The following is a 19,017-nucleotide window of genomic DNA, read 5'->3' as shown; positions in this document are numbered from 1 at the left end:
TCCCAGGCAACCAGCAACAGAACAAGGGGACACAGTCTCAAGTTGTGCCAGAAGTACAGGCTGGATGTTAGGAGCAAGTTGTTCACAGAGAGAGTGATTGGCATTGGAATGGGCTGCCCAGGGAGGTGGTGGAGGCACCGTCCCTGGAGGTCTTCAAGAAAAGACTGGATGAGGCACTTAGTGCCATGGTCTAGTTGATTGGATAGGATTGGGTGCTAGGTTGGACTGGATGATCTTGGAGGTCTCTTCCAACCTGGTTGATTCTATGATTCCTTTCAAGACATCTATGAGTCAAAATAATGTGAAAATAAAAGGTGCTGTCTGAAGCTGAGCAGAAGAAGTTTTGCTAGAACTGAGTTGCTAGCAGATTTGTGCCAGGGCTCTCAGGCTGGCAGAGGGGCAGGGAGGCTACTGATAATGTTGGAGTTTTAAGGGACAGACGGAGGGCAGACAGTTCTGCTGCTGGTGAGGGAAGGAAGGCTTCAACTCCAGCCAGCAGGACCCTGGCATTCCGCATGCTGGTACCCCAAGAGCTTCCAGATGGGAATAGGGTTAGGAAGCCCAAGCTCAAAAGAGAGCCCAGTGTGAGCCCTGAACATTTCTATTTCTCTGCTACTTGTGTTTAGTTAACATTATTCATCATTGCTCGTTTAACTCCTAACCAGCCTCATCAGCTTTCCTTCCTGTTGCCCTCATTTACTCACTAACAAAAGCCTGTCTAGAAGCCTGCATTGCCCTTTCTTACACTGCTACAGTTTTAGCCTTTTTTTTATGCCTTGTGGCCTGTCTGATAGGGTCACCTCCTGACAGGGGCAGGCAATGAGTGTGAGCACCAGGTGCCTGATGTCCACACTGCCTCATTACAGGTTCTGCCACCCACTTCTCCATGGCAAACCTGGTTGAAACAGAGCTGGCTCAGAGCACTGTGGGCACTGTTTTCCTAGTGCCTCAAGGATGGGAATTTCATCTGGACTGGCAAGTCTGTGTGAAAGCTGTTGGGCAAGTGCATGGTGTGACTTGTCTGAGGGAGTAAATTTCCCTCTATCCTTGTAACCTTGCTCCTGGGCCCCAAGCACGGCCACCTGCACATTTCTGAGCTACCTCTCTGGCTGAGCCAATTTAATTCATCTTCTGAACTGAATCTTCTCCAGCTTTCACAGATTTGCACAGAATCACAGAATTAGCCAGGCTGGAAAAGACCTCTGAGAGCATCAAGTCCAATCTATTACCCAACATCTTCTAATTAACTAAACCATGGCACTAACTCCCTCATCCAGTCTCCTTTTAAACACCTCCAGGGACAGTGACTCCACCACCTCCCTGGGCAGCCCATTGCAATGGCAAATCACTCTTTCTGTGAATAACTTTGTCCTAACATCCAGCCTAAACTTGCCCTGGGCACAGTTTGAGACTGCATCCTTTGCTTTGCTGAAATCCAGCTGCTCAAGGATGGCTGGTGCCCACCCAGTGCCAGGTCTGCTTCCTGAAGAAAAATATCCCAATTGATCTGAACCACACTTCAGTTCCTTCATTTAAAAATCCCAGGCCAGAGTACTCACTGCTCCTCTCTAAACTGCTCAGATTTTCTTTTGAGATGAAGAAACAGTCACTTCCAGTGGCCTCCTTTTTATACTTGGGAAAACCACACTGTACTCAGGCTTCCCCCAGATCTCTCATAGCCTTCCAAAAATGATGGAAAAATCAGGACACATCCCACAGTCTTAAAGTATTTTACATCTCCTCACCCCTGGGGGGGACTTTGCTCAGATTTTCAAAATGAAACTACATCTCCACTGCTCGTTCTGCAGGGGCTGGTTAGTTATCCTGGCTGGGACCTTTTCTCACATAGCTTAACATATTTTTCATTACATTTTCTCAGGTTCAGGTTTCAGGGCTGCCATATACACACATACATATAGAGATATACAGATATATTGATTCTTCTCTGTTCTTCCAATGTGACTGAGGATATCCTGCCTTTCCACAGCTTTCATGCTCCTGCTCTGGTCTATCTCTTCTACCTGGGCTCAGCACTGTGAGCATCATCCAGCCTCTGTCCCTTTCGCTTACACTGCTCAAACACACAAATAGGGCCCAGTGTGAGAATCAATGTGACCGTTCCTGAAGCTGTCAGAGGCTTCCTCCTCACAAGAAGGGCATCTTTTCTCATCTCCTGCCCACCAAAACCAGATCCTTTTGCCAGCTACCAGAAATCTTCCATTTATTCCAGAATCTATCCCCTAGAGGTATTGTTTTATCACTGAACCAGTGTTTATTGAGCAAAAGCAATAGTTAAATGATCATTTCACAGTATCATCATCATCATCAGGGTTGGAAGAGACCTCACAGATCATCAAGTCCAACCCTTTACCACAGAGCTCAAGGCTAGACCATGGCACCAAGTGCCACGTCCAACCTTGCCTTGAACAGCCCCAGGGACGGCGACTCCACCACCTCCCCGGGCAGCCCATTCCAGTGTCCAATGACTCTCTCAGTGAAGAACTTTCTCCTCACCTCAAGCCTAAATCTCCCCTGGTGTAGCCTGAGGCTGCGTCCTCTCGTTCTGGTGCTGGCCACCTGAGAGAAGAGAGCAACCTCCTCCTGGCCACAACCACCCCTCAGGTAGTTGTAGACAGCAATAAGATCACCCCTGAGCCTCCTCTTCTCCAGGCTAACCAATCTCAGCTCCCTCAGCCTCTCCTCGTAGGGCTGTGCTCAAGGCCTCTCACCAGCCTCGTCGCCCTTCTCTGGACACGCTCAAGCATCTCAATGTCTCTTTTAAACTGGGGGGCCCAGAACTGAACACAGTACTCAAGGTGAGGTCTAACCAGTGCAGAGTACAGGGGCAGAATGACCTCCCTGCTTCAATCAGTGTGCAAGCGTTTACGTGGTTATCGCAGTATCCAGCTTCCTCACCCTCTGTAGCAACCCAAGCAAGGAAGGGAAATTCTACCACTTTGATTTTCCAAGTTGGTTTTGTTTGTTTGTTTGTTTGGGTGTTTGGTTTTTGTCTCCAAAATCCACACAGAAAAGCCATAGTGCAGCCAGCTCAGGGCACTCAAGTTCACATGCAGTATGAAAACAACCAGATGTGACACAGCTGTTAACACAGAAATATTCCTCTAACACTCCTCCATGACAGCTTCTTGCTTTTGACAGGTCAGGGCATTACATGTTTACACCTACTCATCTAGAAAAAGAAGTAGATGAGATGAAAGAAATGGAGACTCTGGGACCTGAGTCATTGAAACACGTTTGGGATGGGATTCAACTTGTTCAAGTTTAGAGTAAATCTGAACTCCTTTAGAGTCTATGGTGAGAGATAGGCACTTCTGCACTGTGATTCATCTGATTTGCTTCAAATATCTGCACTGGGATTTATAGAGCAGAGAGATGAGCCCCAGAATTGCCAGGTCTCTTACAGAACTTGGAGGGAATTGAGGGAGTGAGCTGTGATGGAGACCCCAGGAGTATGAGAGGGGACTTCCCTCCTCACAGCCCTTGATCACTGCGCTAACAGAGCAGCTACTGATGTGCTGCTGCTTTAAATCCCTGAGTGACACTCAGTCTCTCTCACTCCAGAAGCCACCACAGTGCTGTGTCCTGGTCTGAAAAGGTGCAATGGTTTTATTTTGTATCAAGTCACTTCAGATATTTGTACACATTGATAAGATCTCCTCTCAGTCTTTCTTCTCCACACTAAACAGCCCCAGGTCTCCCAGTCTCTTACCATAGGGCAGATGCTCGAGTCCCTCAGTCATCCTTGTGGCTATCTGCTGGACTCTATCCAGCAGGTCTCTGTCTCTCTTGAACCAGGGAGCCCAAAACTGGACACAGTATTCCAGGAGTGGTCTCACCAGGGCAGAGAGGAGGGGGAGAAGAACCTGCCTAGATCTGCTGGCCACACTTTTCCTGATGCACCCCAGGATGCCATTGGCTCTCTTGGCCACAAGGGCACGTCCCCACATCACACCTTTCCTTGCTGCCACCACACTAGGCTGCCCAGGACACCTTCAGTTTGGAGTTATTCATCATAACCTCTTCCTGTACCCTTTTGCCTGAACTCCTCAGTTGCCCTGGGTGTTTGCAGTGATCAAGCAGAGGCAATTGAAAGCCATAACCACACAGCTCCAAGTGCCTCCACCTTTATTGTGACAAATCTTCATTTTCCTCATGAAAAGCATTCCCAGACAAGATGTGCTGTCCTTAAAGCACAGGAGGAAACACGGCTAAGTCTTCCTCTGTCCTGCAGACTTTACCTGGTCTGCATCCCAGAGCTGTGGGCATGGCCACTTTAGGCCATTAATTTCTCTTGAGAGTTGCCAATGCCTTGTGTGCAAGGGAGGCTGAGGCAGGGCTATGTATGGGGCACCCCAACTCGACTATGGGCGCTTCCCAAAGCTGCTACAAATGTGACCACCATCCAAACCTGCCCACAACATGGTACCCCCAGATAGGCTTCTGCGTACAGGTTGCTCCCAGAGGTGTGCTCCGTGGTCCTCAGCACAGTGCTCCTGTGTCTCTCTATGCGAGCATCCTCTGTGGATGCTCATGAAGGTGTCGTCAGGAATGCTAGAGAAACTTCCACACAAGGGGGCAGAGCACTCCCGTAGGGTTGTGACCTTTCTTGTCCCAGACCCAGACACCTCTCCCAGGCCACTGAGACTCATTGTTTCTCCTCCCATGCTAAGGGAAGGACCTGCCAAATCATCACTACCTGGGCCAGTCTTTTACCAGCCTAGATGCTCACACACCCCATGGATAAGGGGGTGGCTACTGGTGTCCTGCAGTGCTCTACTGCCATAATTTTCCTCTGCTCTGTCAAATAGGAAAGAAGTGTAAATTTCTCACTCCCACCCCTGATTTTAAATTGCATCATTTTTGTTGCAATTAGTCTGATTAAAATTGGCTCTGTCTCATCCTGCTTTACTGTAGTTTATCTGTACACCAGCAGCACTAAACCAGAAACTCCAGAAAAGAAGAGTTTAAATGAGACTGCTGCTTTCCCCCTCATTCTTAAATAATGTTTAATTGTTTTTTTAAAGCAAATATTTTCTTGTTATCAGTACTACGTAACCAATGGACCTCATTTCACTTTCCTATGAAACTCTGGGACCTGCATTGTTCCCCTCCCTGAGCTTTCAGAGAGTTAACAAAAGTGTGGTTACCAAGCTTTCATTGTGAGCCAGTCAATGATGCTCTGCAGGCACACGTGGCTGCCTCAGGCACCTCACACAATGGCACAGAAAGGCTCTCCTCTGGTCAGCAACACCAAACTTGTCAGGAGAAAAAAAAAAGGAAAGAAAAATGAAAGAAAAATATTTCCAACAATTTGCCTCATGTTGCAACAGAGCACATTTTAGTAGATAGCTCTGATGTGTTCTTTTAACATGCAGTTAATTTAGGTGCTGCAGTAGTTTGTAATTAAGGGCATTATTCTGATTACTTAAATGCTTACTTTAAAATAAATGTTATCACCAATGGCCACAGACTTGTGTCATTCTGAGACCTCCTGATGCTTTTTTTCTCTCACTGAGCAATGTGCAATGGCTGCACTGTCATCTGCTTTGCCTTACACATCACGAGCTCTTTTGCCTGGCAGTGCCAGGGAGATTCCTGTTTAGCCAGAAAATTGTTTACAACACTTGGAACACTGAACAGCAGCAAATTACGTTGAAAACGAGTTAAAATGAGGGAGCAGCATTATAAATAAGGTACTTGGCTGCTGACACATATTGCTGCTTCTGTGAATCACAGAACCTTAGAGGCTGGAAGGGACCTCCAGACATCAAGTCCAACCTCCCTGCCAAGCAGCATCCCTTAGGCTAGTTTGGACAGGAACACATCCAGGAGAGTTCTGAAAGTCTCCAGAGAAGGAGACTCCACAACCTCTCTGGGCAGATTGTTCCAGTGCTCTGTCACCCACACTGTAAAGAGGTTTCTCCTCATACTGAGGTGGAACCTTCTATGTTCCAGTTTGTAGCCATTGCTCCTTGTCTTATTGCTGCTGACCACCAAAAAGAGATTTGCCCCATCCCCTTGACACCCACCCCTCAGATACTTGTACACATTGATGAGACCTCTGCTCAGTCTTCTCCAGACTATAAACCCCAGGTCTCCCAGTCTCTGTTCATAGGGGAGAAGCTCAAGTCCCCCAGTCATCCTCGTGGCTCTCCTCTGGACATCCTGCAGCAGGTTCCTGTCTCTCTTGAACTGGAGAGCCCAAAACTGGACACAGTATTCTAGATGTGGTCTCAGCAGAGCAGAGGGGGAGAGGAATGTGGCCACACTTTTCCTGATGCACCCTGGAGAAGAAAAAAGGGAGGGGGGAGGGGAGGAAGAGAAAAGGGGGTAGGGGAAAGAAAAAGGTGGGGGGGGGGGGAAGAAAAAAGGGGGGTGAAGAAAAAAGGGAGGGGGGAGAAAAAAGGGGAAGGAGAAATGAGAGGAAAAAAAGGCATGAAAAAAAGGAAGAAAGAGGAAAAATCCAAATGCAAACAGTACACTTGTGTTTCCTCGAAGAGCGCATGTTGAAAGCAGAAATCATCTTTGTGACTGGGGGAAGCACACTGATAACTCAGCAAACACATTAAGAAATGAAATAGTATTTCAGATGTTAAACCAGAAAAGCTCTTTTAGTGGCTGGGCAGAAATGGAAAGCCACTAGTTTAAATTTGACAAGGACATTTCTGGTCGTTTTCCAGAAAGGACACAGAGGTTTCAGTCTCATGAGTCAGAATTTTAGCATAAAAATAAAGCAGAGAACTTGAAATTGTCCAGGCACATTGTATGACACAGCCCACTAATGTTTGCAGCATCTCTCGTATGGCTGTGAACCAGGAGCAGTTGAATCATAGAATCATAGAATCAACCAGGTTGGAAGAGACCTCCAAGATCATCCAGGCCAACCTAGCACCCAGCCCTATCCAATCAACTAGACCATGGCACTAAGTGCCTCATCCAGGCTTTTCTTGAACACCTCCAGGGACGGTGCCTCCACCACCTCCCTGGGCAGCCCATTCCAATGGCAAATCACTCTCTCTGTGACGAACTTCTTCCTAACATCCAGCCTATACCTACCCTGGCACAACTTGAGACTGTGTCCCCTTGTTCTATTGCTGGTTACCTGGGAGAAGAGGCCACCCCCCACCTGGCTACAATGCCCTTTCAGGTAGTTATTTAAATGCATATATAAGCAAAGGGCAAGGATACTGATAAACACTAATAAACCCAGCTGGCCTTGCACTGGGCAGAAGACCTATCTTTGAGGAGTTCTTCTGCGGGAACAGCCTGCTTGTGTTTGGGAAGAGCCAGCAACTAAAGTTTTTGTGGTTGTTTTTTAATGTGAACTTAAACTCAGGAACCAGCCACAGCTCAAAGAAGGAGCTGGTTTGATGCTGCCTTTTGTTCTTTCTAGATCTCTCATGTCCAGACTTCTTTCCAAAGCTTTCATCTCCTGCGCAGCTGTAAGCAGCAGGCAGCAGAGGATCCCACATTTTGAGTGTCTGCCCTTCTGTCCAATGCTCACCATTTTGGGTTCAGCCAGGTAAAAGCAGTACACTGGAGATTTAAATTCGGGGAACAATTCTGAGCAGCCTCCAGCACTCACGTCAGTAAGGAAAACAGCCTTGACATTGCACTGTGCATCAAGGCAGGGGGGCAGCCAGAAATGGCCCTCACTAAATGCCACTTCTCTGAGAACCCTTTCATCACAGAGAATGCAAACCTCAGATCCTCTCTTGTTCATACTTGTTCATCCCTGCAGTTTGAAAAGTCACATGAACGAGGCATCCAGTTAGAGCTCGATCTTCTCGTTTCACTTGCTTTTTTGTGAACACCTGCAGAAGTTGTTTTGCTCAGAAGTGCTTCCAGGACTACTACCAGCATTCGTTTGCCTAGGCAAGACCATGCTTCATGAGGGGAGCAACAGTCAGGGCAGCTTTTCACAGCTACAACAAAGAGGGCTGTCCTGTGGCTCCTTGCCACATCCTCCTGCCAGCAACAGAGGAAATGACCCACAGTGTCCTTGAAGGATTCCTTCATGGACTCAGCTATCTTTAGATCTTCTTCTTTCATTTTACCAAACAATCAAACACGAAAACAATCAATGTGGAAAAAGGGTTGATTAAACAATCAGTTGAAGTGCTGTGATGCCTCACACTGTAGTACTTGCAAACAGGCCACGACTACTGCTTTGTTCCACAATGACAACAACTTCTTGGGTGAAGAAATAGAAGTATTTCCTAGAGATTTGTATTTGGAAACACCAACACACTGATATCCTGAAAATACAGCTAGCCAGACTCAGCCCTTTCAAATGTATACCTGACTTCACAACCAGCGGCAGCAAACACGATCCTGCTGTGTGAAATCCTTCAGGGCAGGTGATGCAGGGAATTGAAGCAGGTGACTGGAGCTCAGAAGGGATGATAAAAGCTTAAGAGTTAAACCTGCACTCCTAAACCTGGTTAGTTTTCTCAACCAGCTGCAATCAATCTTTTCTGTCTCTTGCACATTTGCTCATTCCCCTTTGCCAACAACACCAGGTTGTTAAGTTAACCATCACAGTATCACACAGTATCACATCTCTTTCCCCTGGAGCTCTCTTACCACACTGGTGTCTCACTCCTATCCTCTCTGGTATTTTGCCAGTTCTGGGAGATCAGAGGATCACAGCAAGTTAGGGGTTGGAAGGGACATCTGGAGATTGAGTCCAACCCCCCCTACCAGAGCAGGACCATATATTCTAGTGCAGGTCTCACAGGAATGCATTCAGGCAGGTCTTAAAAGTCTCCAGAGAAGGAGACTCCATAACCTCTCTGGGGAGCCTGTTCCAGTGCCCTGTGACCCTTACAGTAAAGAAGTTATTCCTCATGTTGAGGTGGAACTTCCTATGCTGCAGTTTACATCCACTGCCCCTTGTCCTGTCACAGGGTGGGAGTGGGAAGAGGCTGTTCCTCCCTTCTTGACACCCAGCCCTCGTATATTTATAAACATTGACTAGATCCTCTCTGTCATCTCCTCTCCAGACTAAGATCTTGGCTGAGAAGAGGCTTTTATAAAGGTAACATTAAGGTGCAAATTTGCCTTATTAAAGGATAACGTGAAATTATCATTTCAGCTCCTTCACTGTCCCAAGACTCATTGTGCACCTCAGCATGAACTTGGTTCACGTTGCAGTCACACAATTTCCATCACACACCAACAGCAAGAGGCTCTGAAGTGGTTGGGAGCTCCCTAACTGCATGGGGAAGAACATGAGGAATACTCCTATGCATGGCACATGTCCTGCCCTGCTTGCAGGCAGCAGAGGGGGAGTTCTGGCTGCCAGTGCCTGCAGCAAGCTGGGGCTCTGCCAAAGCAGAGTTTGCTTGCCAGAGGCTGCCAGCTCTGGATGGAGTAGCACAACGAGCAGGCACTAATCCCCGCATCATCTTTGCGCGTATGTGAGAAGCCTGTTGTGCTCCCGGGCATCTAAAGAGATGGCTAATTAGTGTTACAGACACTCACATCAGCCTAAGTCTTGAGGCATGTGCCCCATTACACACTGGCTCCAAGCAGCCATACTGCAGCTCCGGTTCTGAGGCTTTCAAGTTTCACCATTCCAAATGCAAAAGCTGCCAGAGGAGAGATTTGAGTAACTGTAAATGGCAACACTTAACCAAGCTCCTGCAAATAGTGCATCCTGTGGGGTGGCAGCCACAGCACTCAGGAGACACACACAAACCCACTCCAACCATTACAAAGGGCAACTCAAACGTCATTGTTTTAATTTAGAAGATTGTTAGCATTTGCTGTTATAATCCAGAGATTCTTGCTTCACATACCATGAGCAAATACTCTCAATAATTTCCTGGCATTAAATGCTTTGAATTTTAGCTTCTTTGAGAGTCCCCACAGTCCTTAGCACAAGAGGAACTCAATAGCTCCCACTCCACTTACTTGGCATCATACTTGGTATCACATAGAATCATATAGAATCATAGAATCAACCAGGTTGGAAGAGACCTCCAAGATCATCCAGTCCAACCTAGCACCCTGCCCTATCCAATCAACTAGACCATGGCACTAAGTGCCTCATCCAGGCTTTTCTTGAACACCCCCAGGGACGGTGCCTCCACCACCTCCCTGGGCAGCCCATTCCAATGCCAATCACTCTCTCTGTGAAGAACTTCTTCCTAATATCCAGCCTATACCTACCCTGGCACAACTTGAGACTGTGTCCCCTTGTTCTATTGCTGGTTACCTGGGAGAAGAGGCCACCCCCCACCTGGCTACAATGCCCCTTCAGGTAGTTGTAGACAGTAATATGAGTTGAAAAGTGAATGTTTATGAAAACTTTAATGTATTTAGTTACCATTCCTAACAGGAGCAGACACAAAAGGGAAAGTGAAATAGAACAACATCTATATAATACAGAAGGTCAATGAAAACGGAAATGGGGTGAGTGCCTACCATGCCTTTTCTCTTTCACTCCACATACCTTCTCTTCCTTTTGGATTGAAATGTTTATGGGTCACCTCTTCTGTTTTTCTCACCTTTCACACAGCTTCACACAGAACAGAGCCACAGATACTAAAAAAACAAATTCTGTCCTATTATAGAATCAGACTGTGAGCACTTTAAAGAGAATTAATAACGTACACATGGAAATTACTCCACAAATAAAACAAAAATTGCCATAATTTATGCTTAGCTCCATAAAAACTGCATTTCCCTCAATGACTGCACACAATTATTTAGAGAAAAAGATGATTAAAGAGGCAAACTTATTTTTTCCCACTGTTTCTCACATCCAACTGTAATTTTCCTACAGATGCTAATTTCCTTAGAATCTTAAGGCTACTCTTTCACCTGTGAATTGTTTCAAACTAGTTGCCAAATTGAAGAGGTGCAGAGCACAAGCTGGCATGGTTTGTGAGAAGTTAAGGAAATCTGCCTAGACGACACTGTGTTGCCAGCACCATCTGCAGGGCTCCATGCAGACAGAGCAGCGTAGTCCCCACGCTGCACTTCTCAGGTGAATTGTGCACAAGCCCATAGGGATGGCCAGAATAGCCAGGCTGGCAGCTCACACCTTCTAAAGAAGGAAAGCGAAGACAGATTCCTGACACACATCATTCACTTGGAAGTTCTGTGCAGAACTGGGTGTCATGTGTTTTCCTGCTGTGCTAGTTAGAAGCAAGCTGGACTGTTTTGGTAGAAGAACTTGATAACAGGCAGTGAAATGAAAAACAATTGTGTCTCCTTCTCTCACAGTTACACTGAGAACTCTGGGAAGAAGAAGTAAACTTTCTCCATTTTGTCTTTTTCTTCTGCCTTTGCCTTCAGACCTGGTCACATCTCATTAACCTTGCTTCTATTAACCCTGCTCCCTAACCTCTTGGCCGCACCTCTCTTCTTCCTGAGAACTGGGGTAAGGTTGAGAGGGCAAGGGGAGGTGTTGGGGTGGTTTGAAAGCCCCTCCTGGGGACTCAGGTTTCTGGGAGGGGAGTTGTGCTTTTGTATTGTTTATCCTTTGTATATTTCTGTATATAATTGTATATAAGTGTATATATTGTAAATAGCTGCTTGTAAATTCTGCTAGCTGTAAATAAATTGCTTCATCTATATTCCCAGGGTCCGTCTGAGTTAGCTGGGGCAAATACAAAGTGTGGGGGGGGCGGGTAAGAGCCCAAACCATCACACCTGCACGTTGATCTGACACCAATCTGATTCTAATCCAGCCTCTGACAGTTCTTTCAAAGACAATCTATTTACCCTGAACTCCTCACTATTATAAAACTGTATGCCCTTATTTCTTTACAACTAAGGCTTTTTATTGCATTTTGCATTATCCTTCAAATTTAGGAGTAGAACATACACATTGCATCATGGTGTACTCTCGGCTGCAGTATCACAGCAGTTTGCAACGCTCCATCTATCACACCAATTACTTGAAAAACATTACTGCTGATGATGGAAGAGCTCCACCTTCTGGAATAAACGGAATGAAATGTTTTCTCGACAGCCACCTTTGCATTTCTAAACCAAACTTGAACCCTTTTTACTGGTGGAAAGTGAATCCTGGGTAGAAAACGGAGCAAATTTAGGACAATGTGGTTTCTGAGAAACTTGAGGAAGAATTACTTATTTTATGATAACATTGGTAACACATGCCCATTGTTTAACACACCATACTATAATCTGACCTTATCAAGAAATAGCTGTGATATCATTTTGAGAAGAAAGATTTAAACTGTTTAAGACAAAACACTCAGTACATACTGACTTAGGATACTTTAAACTTAAGCTTGTAGTTTTACAACATCGTGTTTGTGGTTAAACACTGTCCTAATTGTGGAGTGATTGAAGCCCCTGCTGAAGTCCCAACGATAGAGAAGAGGCTCCAAGTGATCCTTACTGCTATTTATCAAAGCACTTAAATGTGTGTTTAAATCAAATATTTCAAGTTGAGGATATGATGCTCTTGCTTGGAAAAACAAGCATCAATGAACCAAATTCTTACACATTCACTCAAAATGAAAAGAGCACTGAAGCTGTTAGCTGTCTACTCGCTGGTGCTGTGTAGTACTACTTCATTTCACTGGAAGGGTAGAGTCACCAGAACAAAAAAAATCATGGAAAAATAAACATCTCTTTTTGAAACAGCAGTGTATCTGAAGTTAACACATACTCATGGACACACAAGAATAGCAGAAATTTAAACAAATTTGCTTAACAAACCAAAGCAACTGAAGCTTTATTTCTCTATATAGAAAGATGCATCCCTATGTGCATTCTTTTAAGCTAAGGGAAACAAAAAAGCCATGCAGCCCTTGCAAGAAATAAATCCTCGGGTGTAATATATATATACACATAAAAAGTTTCCTCTTCAGTAGATGATTCCTCTCAACAGATGCTAAATGCCATTTAGGAGAGCCAAACTTATGACTGTTTTATAGTAGGATATTCTACTACATGTTTTTTTCCAGTACAATAGCAAAACTGTTGCATGAACCACCATATTGCTTGCATCAGTTAAACAAGAGCAAGTAACAAAACTTCAGTAGCTAAACCTTTATGCGGAAATCAGGCGTTGTGTGCAAAGTTTGCACAAGGAAAGGATCTAGAACAAACTTTCTTCCCAAAAATTATCTTCCAGCTTTCTGTAACTTCACGTCTCATATGGCTTTTGAATGGAGGCATTAGTTAAGAGTTTTCCCACCCATAAGTCAAGTATCGACTGTATTTAAATACAGCAATGTAAGGACAAACAGAGGTTAAAAATTCACCACACCATATTACTTTATGTAATACAGTAGAAAAATCCCTTTCCTAAGGCTACAAAGGACAGATTTACAGTAGTATGAGGTACTGGCATTTACGGTCAGAGAAGTAAAGATGGAAAAGAATTACACAGCACTGTCATCAGACATGACATTTCTCTTTCTCCTCTTTTTTTTTTGTAAGGGTTTTTGGTTTTCTTTTTTACAAAATACATGTCCTGATGACCACATGCTTTAAGCTTATATTCATTTATTTTTTTATATATATATATATTTATTTATTATTTGTAGGGGCAATTGAGAGAGAGTCACAAATAAGGAAAGGACACTAAGGTTTTAATAAGGGCAACAAAAGAAGAAGTTTTCACCAGAATAGATTCACATTACAGTACACCAATATTGACAGCATTCTCTCTTGTCTATTTTTGGTACATAAGATGGAGTCTCTCTACATAACCTCATAAGGCTTCAGTAACTAAAAAGTAAAAAACCTATTAGTTTACAATTTATTTAAAAATTCTGAAAGACACAGCAAGTTCTAAACTTTAGTAGTGCTACCCAAACACAACCATCCGTTTTAAGAACCCATTAGAAGAGCCTCCTTTCAAGGGAGCTTCCAACAGCAGAGTTGTGCAATGTGGATGTCTCTTACTAGAAGGGGAAAAAAAAAACAACAAACAAACAAAAACCCAAACAACTTACACATGGCACATTCTCATTCATATTTTGCAATGTAAAAAGTTGCAAACATACCTAGTCAAATAAATAATCATTAAAAAAAAAATCTGAAATGTGTTTGTTATGTATCCTAAAACCACTATGCAGAATAATGGAAACTTTCACTCGTGGACTATTTACATGGTAATACCCCAGGGGAGGGTACACACTGCTACAAAACTCATAAAACAAAGGGTAAACTTGAAATGTTTTCCATAGTAAAGGTCTAGCAGCATGACTAATACCTAATGCTGTTCGTTTTCTCGACGGCTTTTGGAAGTTTGTTTTAATCTATGTCTTCATCCAGTTCGTAATTGTCTTTATCATAAATATCCTTTACTAAGAGAACCCGTACGAGCATGTTTTCCAAAGTGTTGCGGTCCAGGGAGGTGGCAGTGTACCAGATGGGACTCTCCACGGAGACAGAGCAGTCTGGTTGCAGATAAAACAGGTCCATCCTCTGATTAAGATTCTGGGGGCTACAAGGGGCAAAACATGAAGGGGTTATGGAAACAGCCTCACAGGACAAAACCCTAAGTTAGCAGTTCCAGCATCCTGCACAAACAAAACTCTTATCTCTAACCAGGCAAATTACCAAACAAGGAGTTGTGCCACGTCTGGTCAAGACCAGCCAGTCCTGCATACTTAGAGCAGCCCAAAAGCAGATGTTTGGGACTTTGCAAGCATACAGGAGACCACAGACTCTTCCAGCTTTCCAGAAGCTTGGACTTGCTAAACCAGAAAGCACTTTCTAGCTGTTTAGGAACCCCTATCAACAGACCTGCAAAGAGGACGACACTGACATCAGTCACTGCTTGCACTGCTGCCTGCTGCTGCTCTCTCTGAATGTACAGTGTGAGGTTACCTTGAAAATCAAGGACAGTATTTCTGAGTGGGGCACAGGAATACTACGAGCTAAAAATCCCTCCTCCTCCTTCCCTCTTACTTAAAGGGTTGGTCATTGTAAACCTTAAAATCCCTTCATTCCCAATCCAATGTACTTCAGTATTGAATCCAGGTCAGACACATCCTCCATGCCACTATACAAGACCATTTTAAGGACAGACCTTAAAACTTAGCATTTTGCCCATTCAGGCAAGTCTTGGAAAATAATTTCCAGTTCTGCATGTACAAATGTTCATTCATACTCCCTCCTTCATAAATGCTGCAGATGTCAGGAGTCAACTCTACTTCATGTTTCATTGATAAGTTGTTTTGGTTTTTTTTGGCCAGCTCATCTTCCCAAACTGGCTGGTAAGATTTCAGGTGTTGTTCTTTACCTGCTGGGAGTGAATGCTGATGACTTCTGCTCTTAGATAAATCAGATTAAGAGGCAGATTAGAAGCAAAATATGACTGTTTAAAATAGTCTAATAATTGAAGTATTTTAACCTCCTTCCTGCTTTTGTGACAAGCCACTGCTTTCATAGGAACAAGCAATGACAAAGTGTCCACAGCTGTCAATCAGGAGATCTTGGAATTTCATCTACAACTGCCCAGTGACTGCCAAGTATATTTCAAACAGTGCACATTACCTTAAATTTTGCCCATAGTTTTGCAGAAGTACCTTAAGTTACAACATTACCTTAAATTCCACAATAGCTTTTGAAGTGCTAAATATGTTATTCAAATTATGTAATAAATAATGCAAAGTATATATTATTAGAAGTGGAACTAGAAGCAGCAACGTGCTGCTCGAGTTAAGAATGACGACTAGTATTTGTAAGACAGCAGGACTTGAAACCATGCCATGAGCAGTGCTCCAAGTGGGTTTAAGTGGACTCTTTTCCACAAAACTGAGATGTTTCTAAAGAAGAATAATTATTTTTTTCAGCCTCACGAAGGGAAACCTTATTACCATGGACAGGTACATGAGGGTGGCTACCAAGAAGACAGAAATTCCTTTTTCAGGAGTCACATGGAAAAGATAAGGGGTAAAGCAGCCAGGAGGAAAGGGACCTAGGGGTACTGGTAGATAGTAGGCTGAAGATGAGCCAGCAGTGTGCCCAGGTGGCCAAGAGAGCCAATGGCATCCTGGCCTGCATCAGGAACAGTGTGGCCAGTAGGACAAGGGAGGTTATTCTTCCCCTGTACTCAGCACTGGTCAGGCCACACCTTGAGTCCTGTGTCCAGTTCTGGGCCCCTCAGTTCAAGAGAGATGTTAAGGTGCTGGAAGGTGTCCAGAGAAGGGCAACAAAGCTGGTGAAGGGCCTGGAACACAAATCCTATGAGGAGAGGCTGAGTGAGCTGGGCCTGTTTAGCCTTGAGAAGAAGAGGCTCAGGGGGGACCTCATTGCTGTCTACAACTACCTGAAGGGACATTGTAGCCAGGTGGGGGGTGGCCTCTTCTTCCAGGTAACCAGCAACAGAACAAGGGGACACAGTCTCAAGTTGTGCTGGGGGAAGTCTAGGCTGGATGTTAGGAGGAAGTTCTTCACAGAGAGAGTGATTGGCATTGGAATGGGCTGCCCAGGGAGGTGGTGGAGGCACCGTCCCTGGAGGTCTTCAGGAAAAGACTGGATGAGGCACTTAGTGCCATGGTCTAGTTGACTGGATAGGGCTGGGGGATAGGTTGGCCTGGATGATCTTGGAGGTCTCTTCCAACCTGGTTGACTCTATATGATTCTATGAATGGGTATAAGATACTCCTGGGGAGATTCTGATTGGACTCCAGAAGAAAATTTTCCACCATGAGAAGAGTTAAGACATTGGAATAATCTTACAGGGGGAAGTAGTGGATTCCCCTAGGGTGCTGGGCCATCTCATTTAAACTATATTATTACATAGGAAGGCTGTACCCCACGATCCTTGGGGTCCCATCCAACTTGGCATTCTGTGACTCTGTTCTCTCCCTGCTACTGGCTGTGTAACTCAGTTTAAAATCCAGCTTCAACCTTTTAGCTACGTATGCTCTCCAAACCATGACAGCAGCTAGTGTGAAGGCAAAACAAACCAGACCCTGTTTATGAAAGAGATGTGCATGCTTTAACACACAAGTTACTCTTTACTTGTTTCTTTCTGTAACATCATGTACTTGCACTACTGTCTACACTGTGTGCAAGCTTACTTCACCTTTAAGTGTAAGATGCTGTTTTCTAACACACGTTGGGCCTCACACTTACAACATTTACTATGTTGTAAAGCTTTTCTTTTTAGTGTATTCATTTCTGTGTAGATTAGAAGGGAACATCTAAACGTTGAGTTACTGTTAGTATTATTTCTAATAAATGTATTTTAAGCATGCTTTCAAACTAGGTATTTCAAAAGTATTTATATTTCAGATTCTCAGAATCATAGAATCAACCAGGGTGGAAGAGACCTCCAAGATCAGCCACTTAAAGCAAATCCATTGTCTCCATCCAATTCTTAGTGAAGAGACAGGGAACCGAGTGCTCGACTCCACACTCTGGTGAGAACTCATCTGGAGTACCATGCCCAGTTCTGGAAGCTCTGTTACAAGAAGATATAGACATGCTGGAGTGTGTCCAGAGAAGGGCCCTGAGGATGATCAGAGGGCTGAAGCTCCTCTCCTATGACAACAGACTGAGAGATCTGAGGCTGTTCAGTCTGGAGAGAATGCTCCAAGGAGACCTTATAGTAGCCTTTCAGTAACTAAAGGGGGCCTACAAGAAAGCTGGTGAGGGACTTTTTAGGATGTCAGATAGTGATAGGACTAGGGGACATGGAGCAAAACTAGAAACAGGTAGATTCAGACTGGATGTTAGGAAAAAGTTCTTCACCATGAGGGTGGTGAGACACTGGAATAGGTTGTCCAGGGAGATGGTAGAAACCCCATGCCTGGAAGTTTTTAAGGCCAGGATGGATGGGGCTCTGAGCAACTTGATCTAGTGTGAGGTCTTCCTGCCCATGGCAGAGGGCTTGGAGCTAGATGACCCTTGGAGTCCCTTCCAACCCTGACAATTCTGTGATTCTATGATTCTAAAACCTTCAGCAGAAGAACCTACCAGATCCCTTGCTGGTAATTCTCTGCAGAGACAATTGATGTTTCCAGGTATAAAAAAGATTCAGACTGTTATTCCCAGATGGAGTCCTTGACAACACTGAAGCACTGTGCTGCTCTCGTGCTCTCTGCATCTAGTCCAGACACAGAACTGGAGATTCCAATGCTTTCATTTTCACATTTTTCAGAAGATTGCAATCCACTCCCTTCACTCAAGTACATTTGAGGTTGTATCAAAACATTTCCCTTTTGTACCTGTTCTACTCCAGACCCTGTATCACACTTACCTTCTAGACAGATAGCACTCAAACATTTTCACAGGGCATCTAGCTGGATCAGATGTGTTTTCAATTTGTTCAAATACTGGCTCGTCGTCTTCGTGTTTCCTCTTTCCAGTAGTAATTTTATCTTTAAGAAGAAAAATCAACAACATCTAATCTATAACTTGAAGTTATTTCACATTTTTCAGCAAACTTTCCAGAGTGGGCAGCCCACCAAGTACCACAATGTGGTCACCATGACAATGTATATCTGCACACTGGAAAATGCAACCCACAGCATGGAGACCAGTGGGCTCAAAAGGACCTTTTAACACAGAGACCCTGTGGTCCATACGGACTACACTCTCCAATTAAAGATCGGGGAGCAGAGAGCTGCTGAACTTTATGCAAAGGCAGACTTCTGACTCCTGGCAAGGTGCCCAGATGTCCCTCAAAGAAGAGCAACATGGATGCTCCTGCAATACCTATTTTGGAACTGCTACAGTACCTTCGCTATCAGCTCTGCACAGGGAAGACACTTGATATCGAAGACAAGCTTTGCTTTCCATGGTTAGAGGATTTTTTTTCCACTGTCGAAAAACAGTGCCAAAAGAAAGTCTCAAGTGCTGCTCCACTGTTTTCAGACCAAAATATTTAGTGTTAAAGTAGAATAAAGTGTTCAGAAGAGCAACCGGTGAATGTGATCCTAGCTGTTTAATCCTCCAAAGATAATCTTCTTCGACTCGAGAGAATATTGATCCTTCAAAAAGAGTATTACAGAAAACACAATGCATTAGCCCATAGACTGTCCAGAT

General features: G+C 44.4%; 1 protein-coding gene across 8 annotated transcripts in view; it reads right to left on the bottom strand.

Annotated features, from left to right (window-relative positions):
• Positions 1-12,634: 12,634 nt before the first annotated feature.
• ZMYM2 (zinc finger MYM-type containing 2) overlaps positions 12,635-19,017 on the bottom strand; it is a 103,585-nt gene continuing 97,202 nt past the window's right edge. For 6 of the 8 annotated variants that reach the window (XM_064171398.1, XM_064171439.1, XM_064171407.1 and 3 more), the window contains exons 21-23: positions 18,711-18,962; positions 18,230-18,350; positions 12,635-14,461 (exon numbers count right to left, since the gene is read on the bottom strand). In XM_064171398.1, coding sequence (XP_064027468.1) covers positions 14,269-14,461; positions 18,230-18,350; positions 18,711-18,962 — 566 coding nt within the window. In that variant the 3' untranslated portion in view covers positions 12,635-14,268. The remainder of the gene's footprint in view (positions 14,462-18,229; positions 18,351-18,710; positions 18,963-19,017) is intronic. The other 2 variants (XM_064171450.1, XM_064171457.1) reach the window with 1 other exon arrangement.

This window comes from Pogoniulus pusillus, chromosome 3 (genome assembly GCF_015220805.1).
Source record: "Pogoniulus pusillus isolate bPogPus1 chromosome 3, bPogPus1.pri, whole genome shotgun sequence".
Classification (NCBI taxonomy): Eukaryota; Metazoa; Chordata; class Aves; order Piciformes; family Lybiidae; genus Pogoniulus; species Pogoniulus pusillus.
Note: the sequence above shows the minus strand (reverse complement) of the source record. Positions and strands in the feature narration are given on the sequence as shown.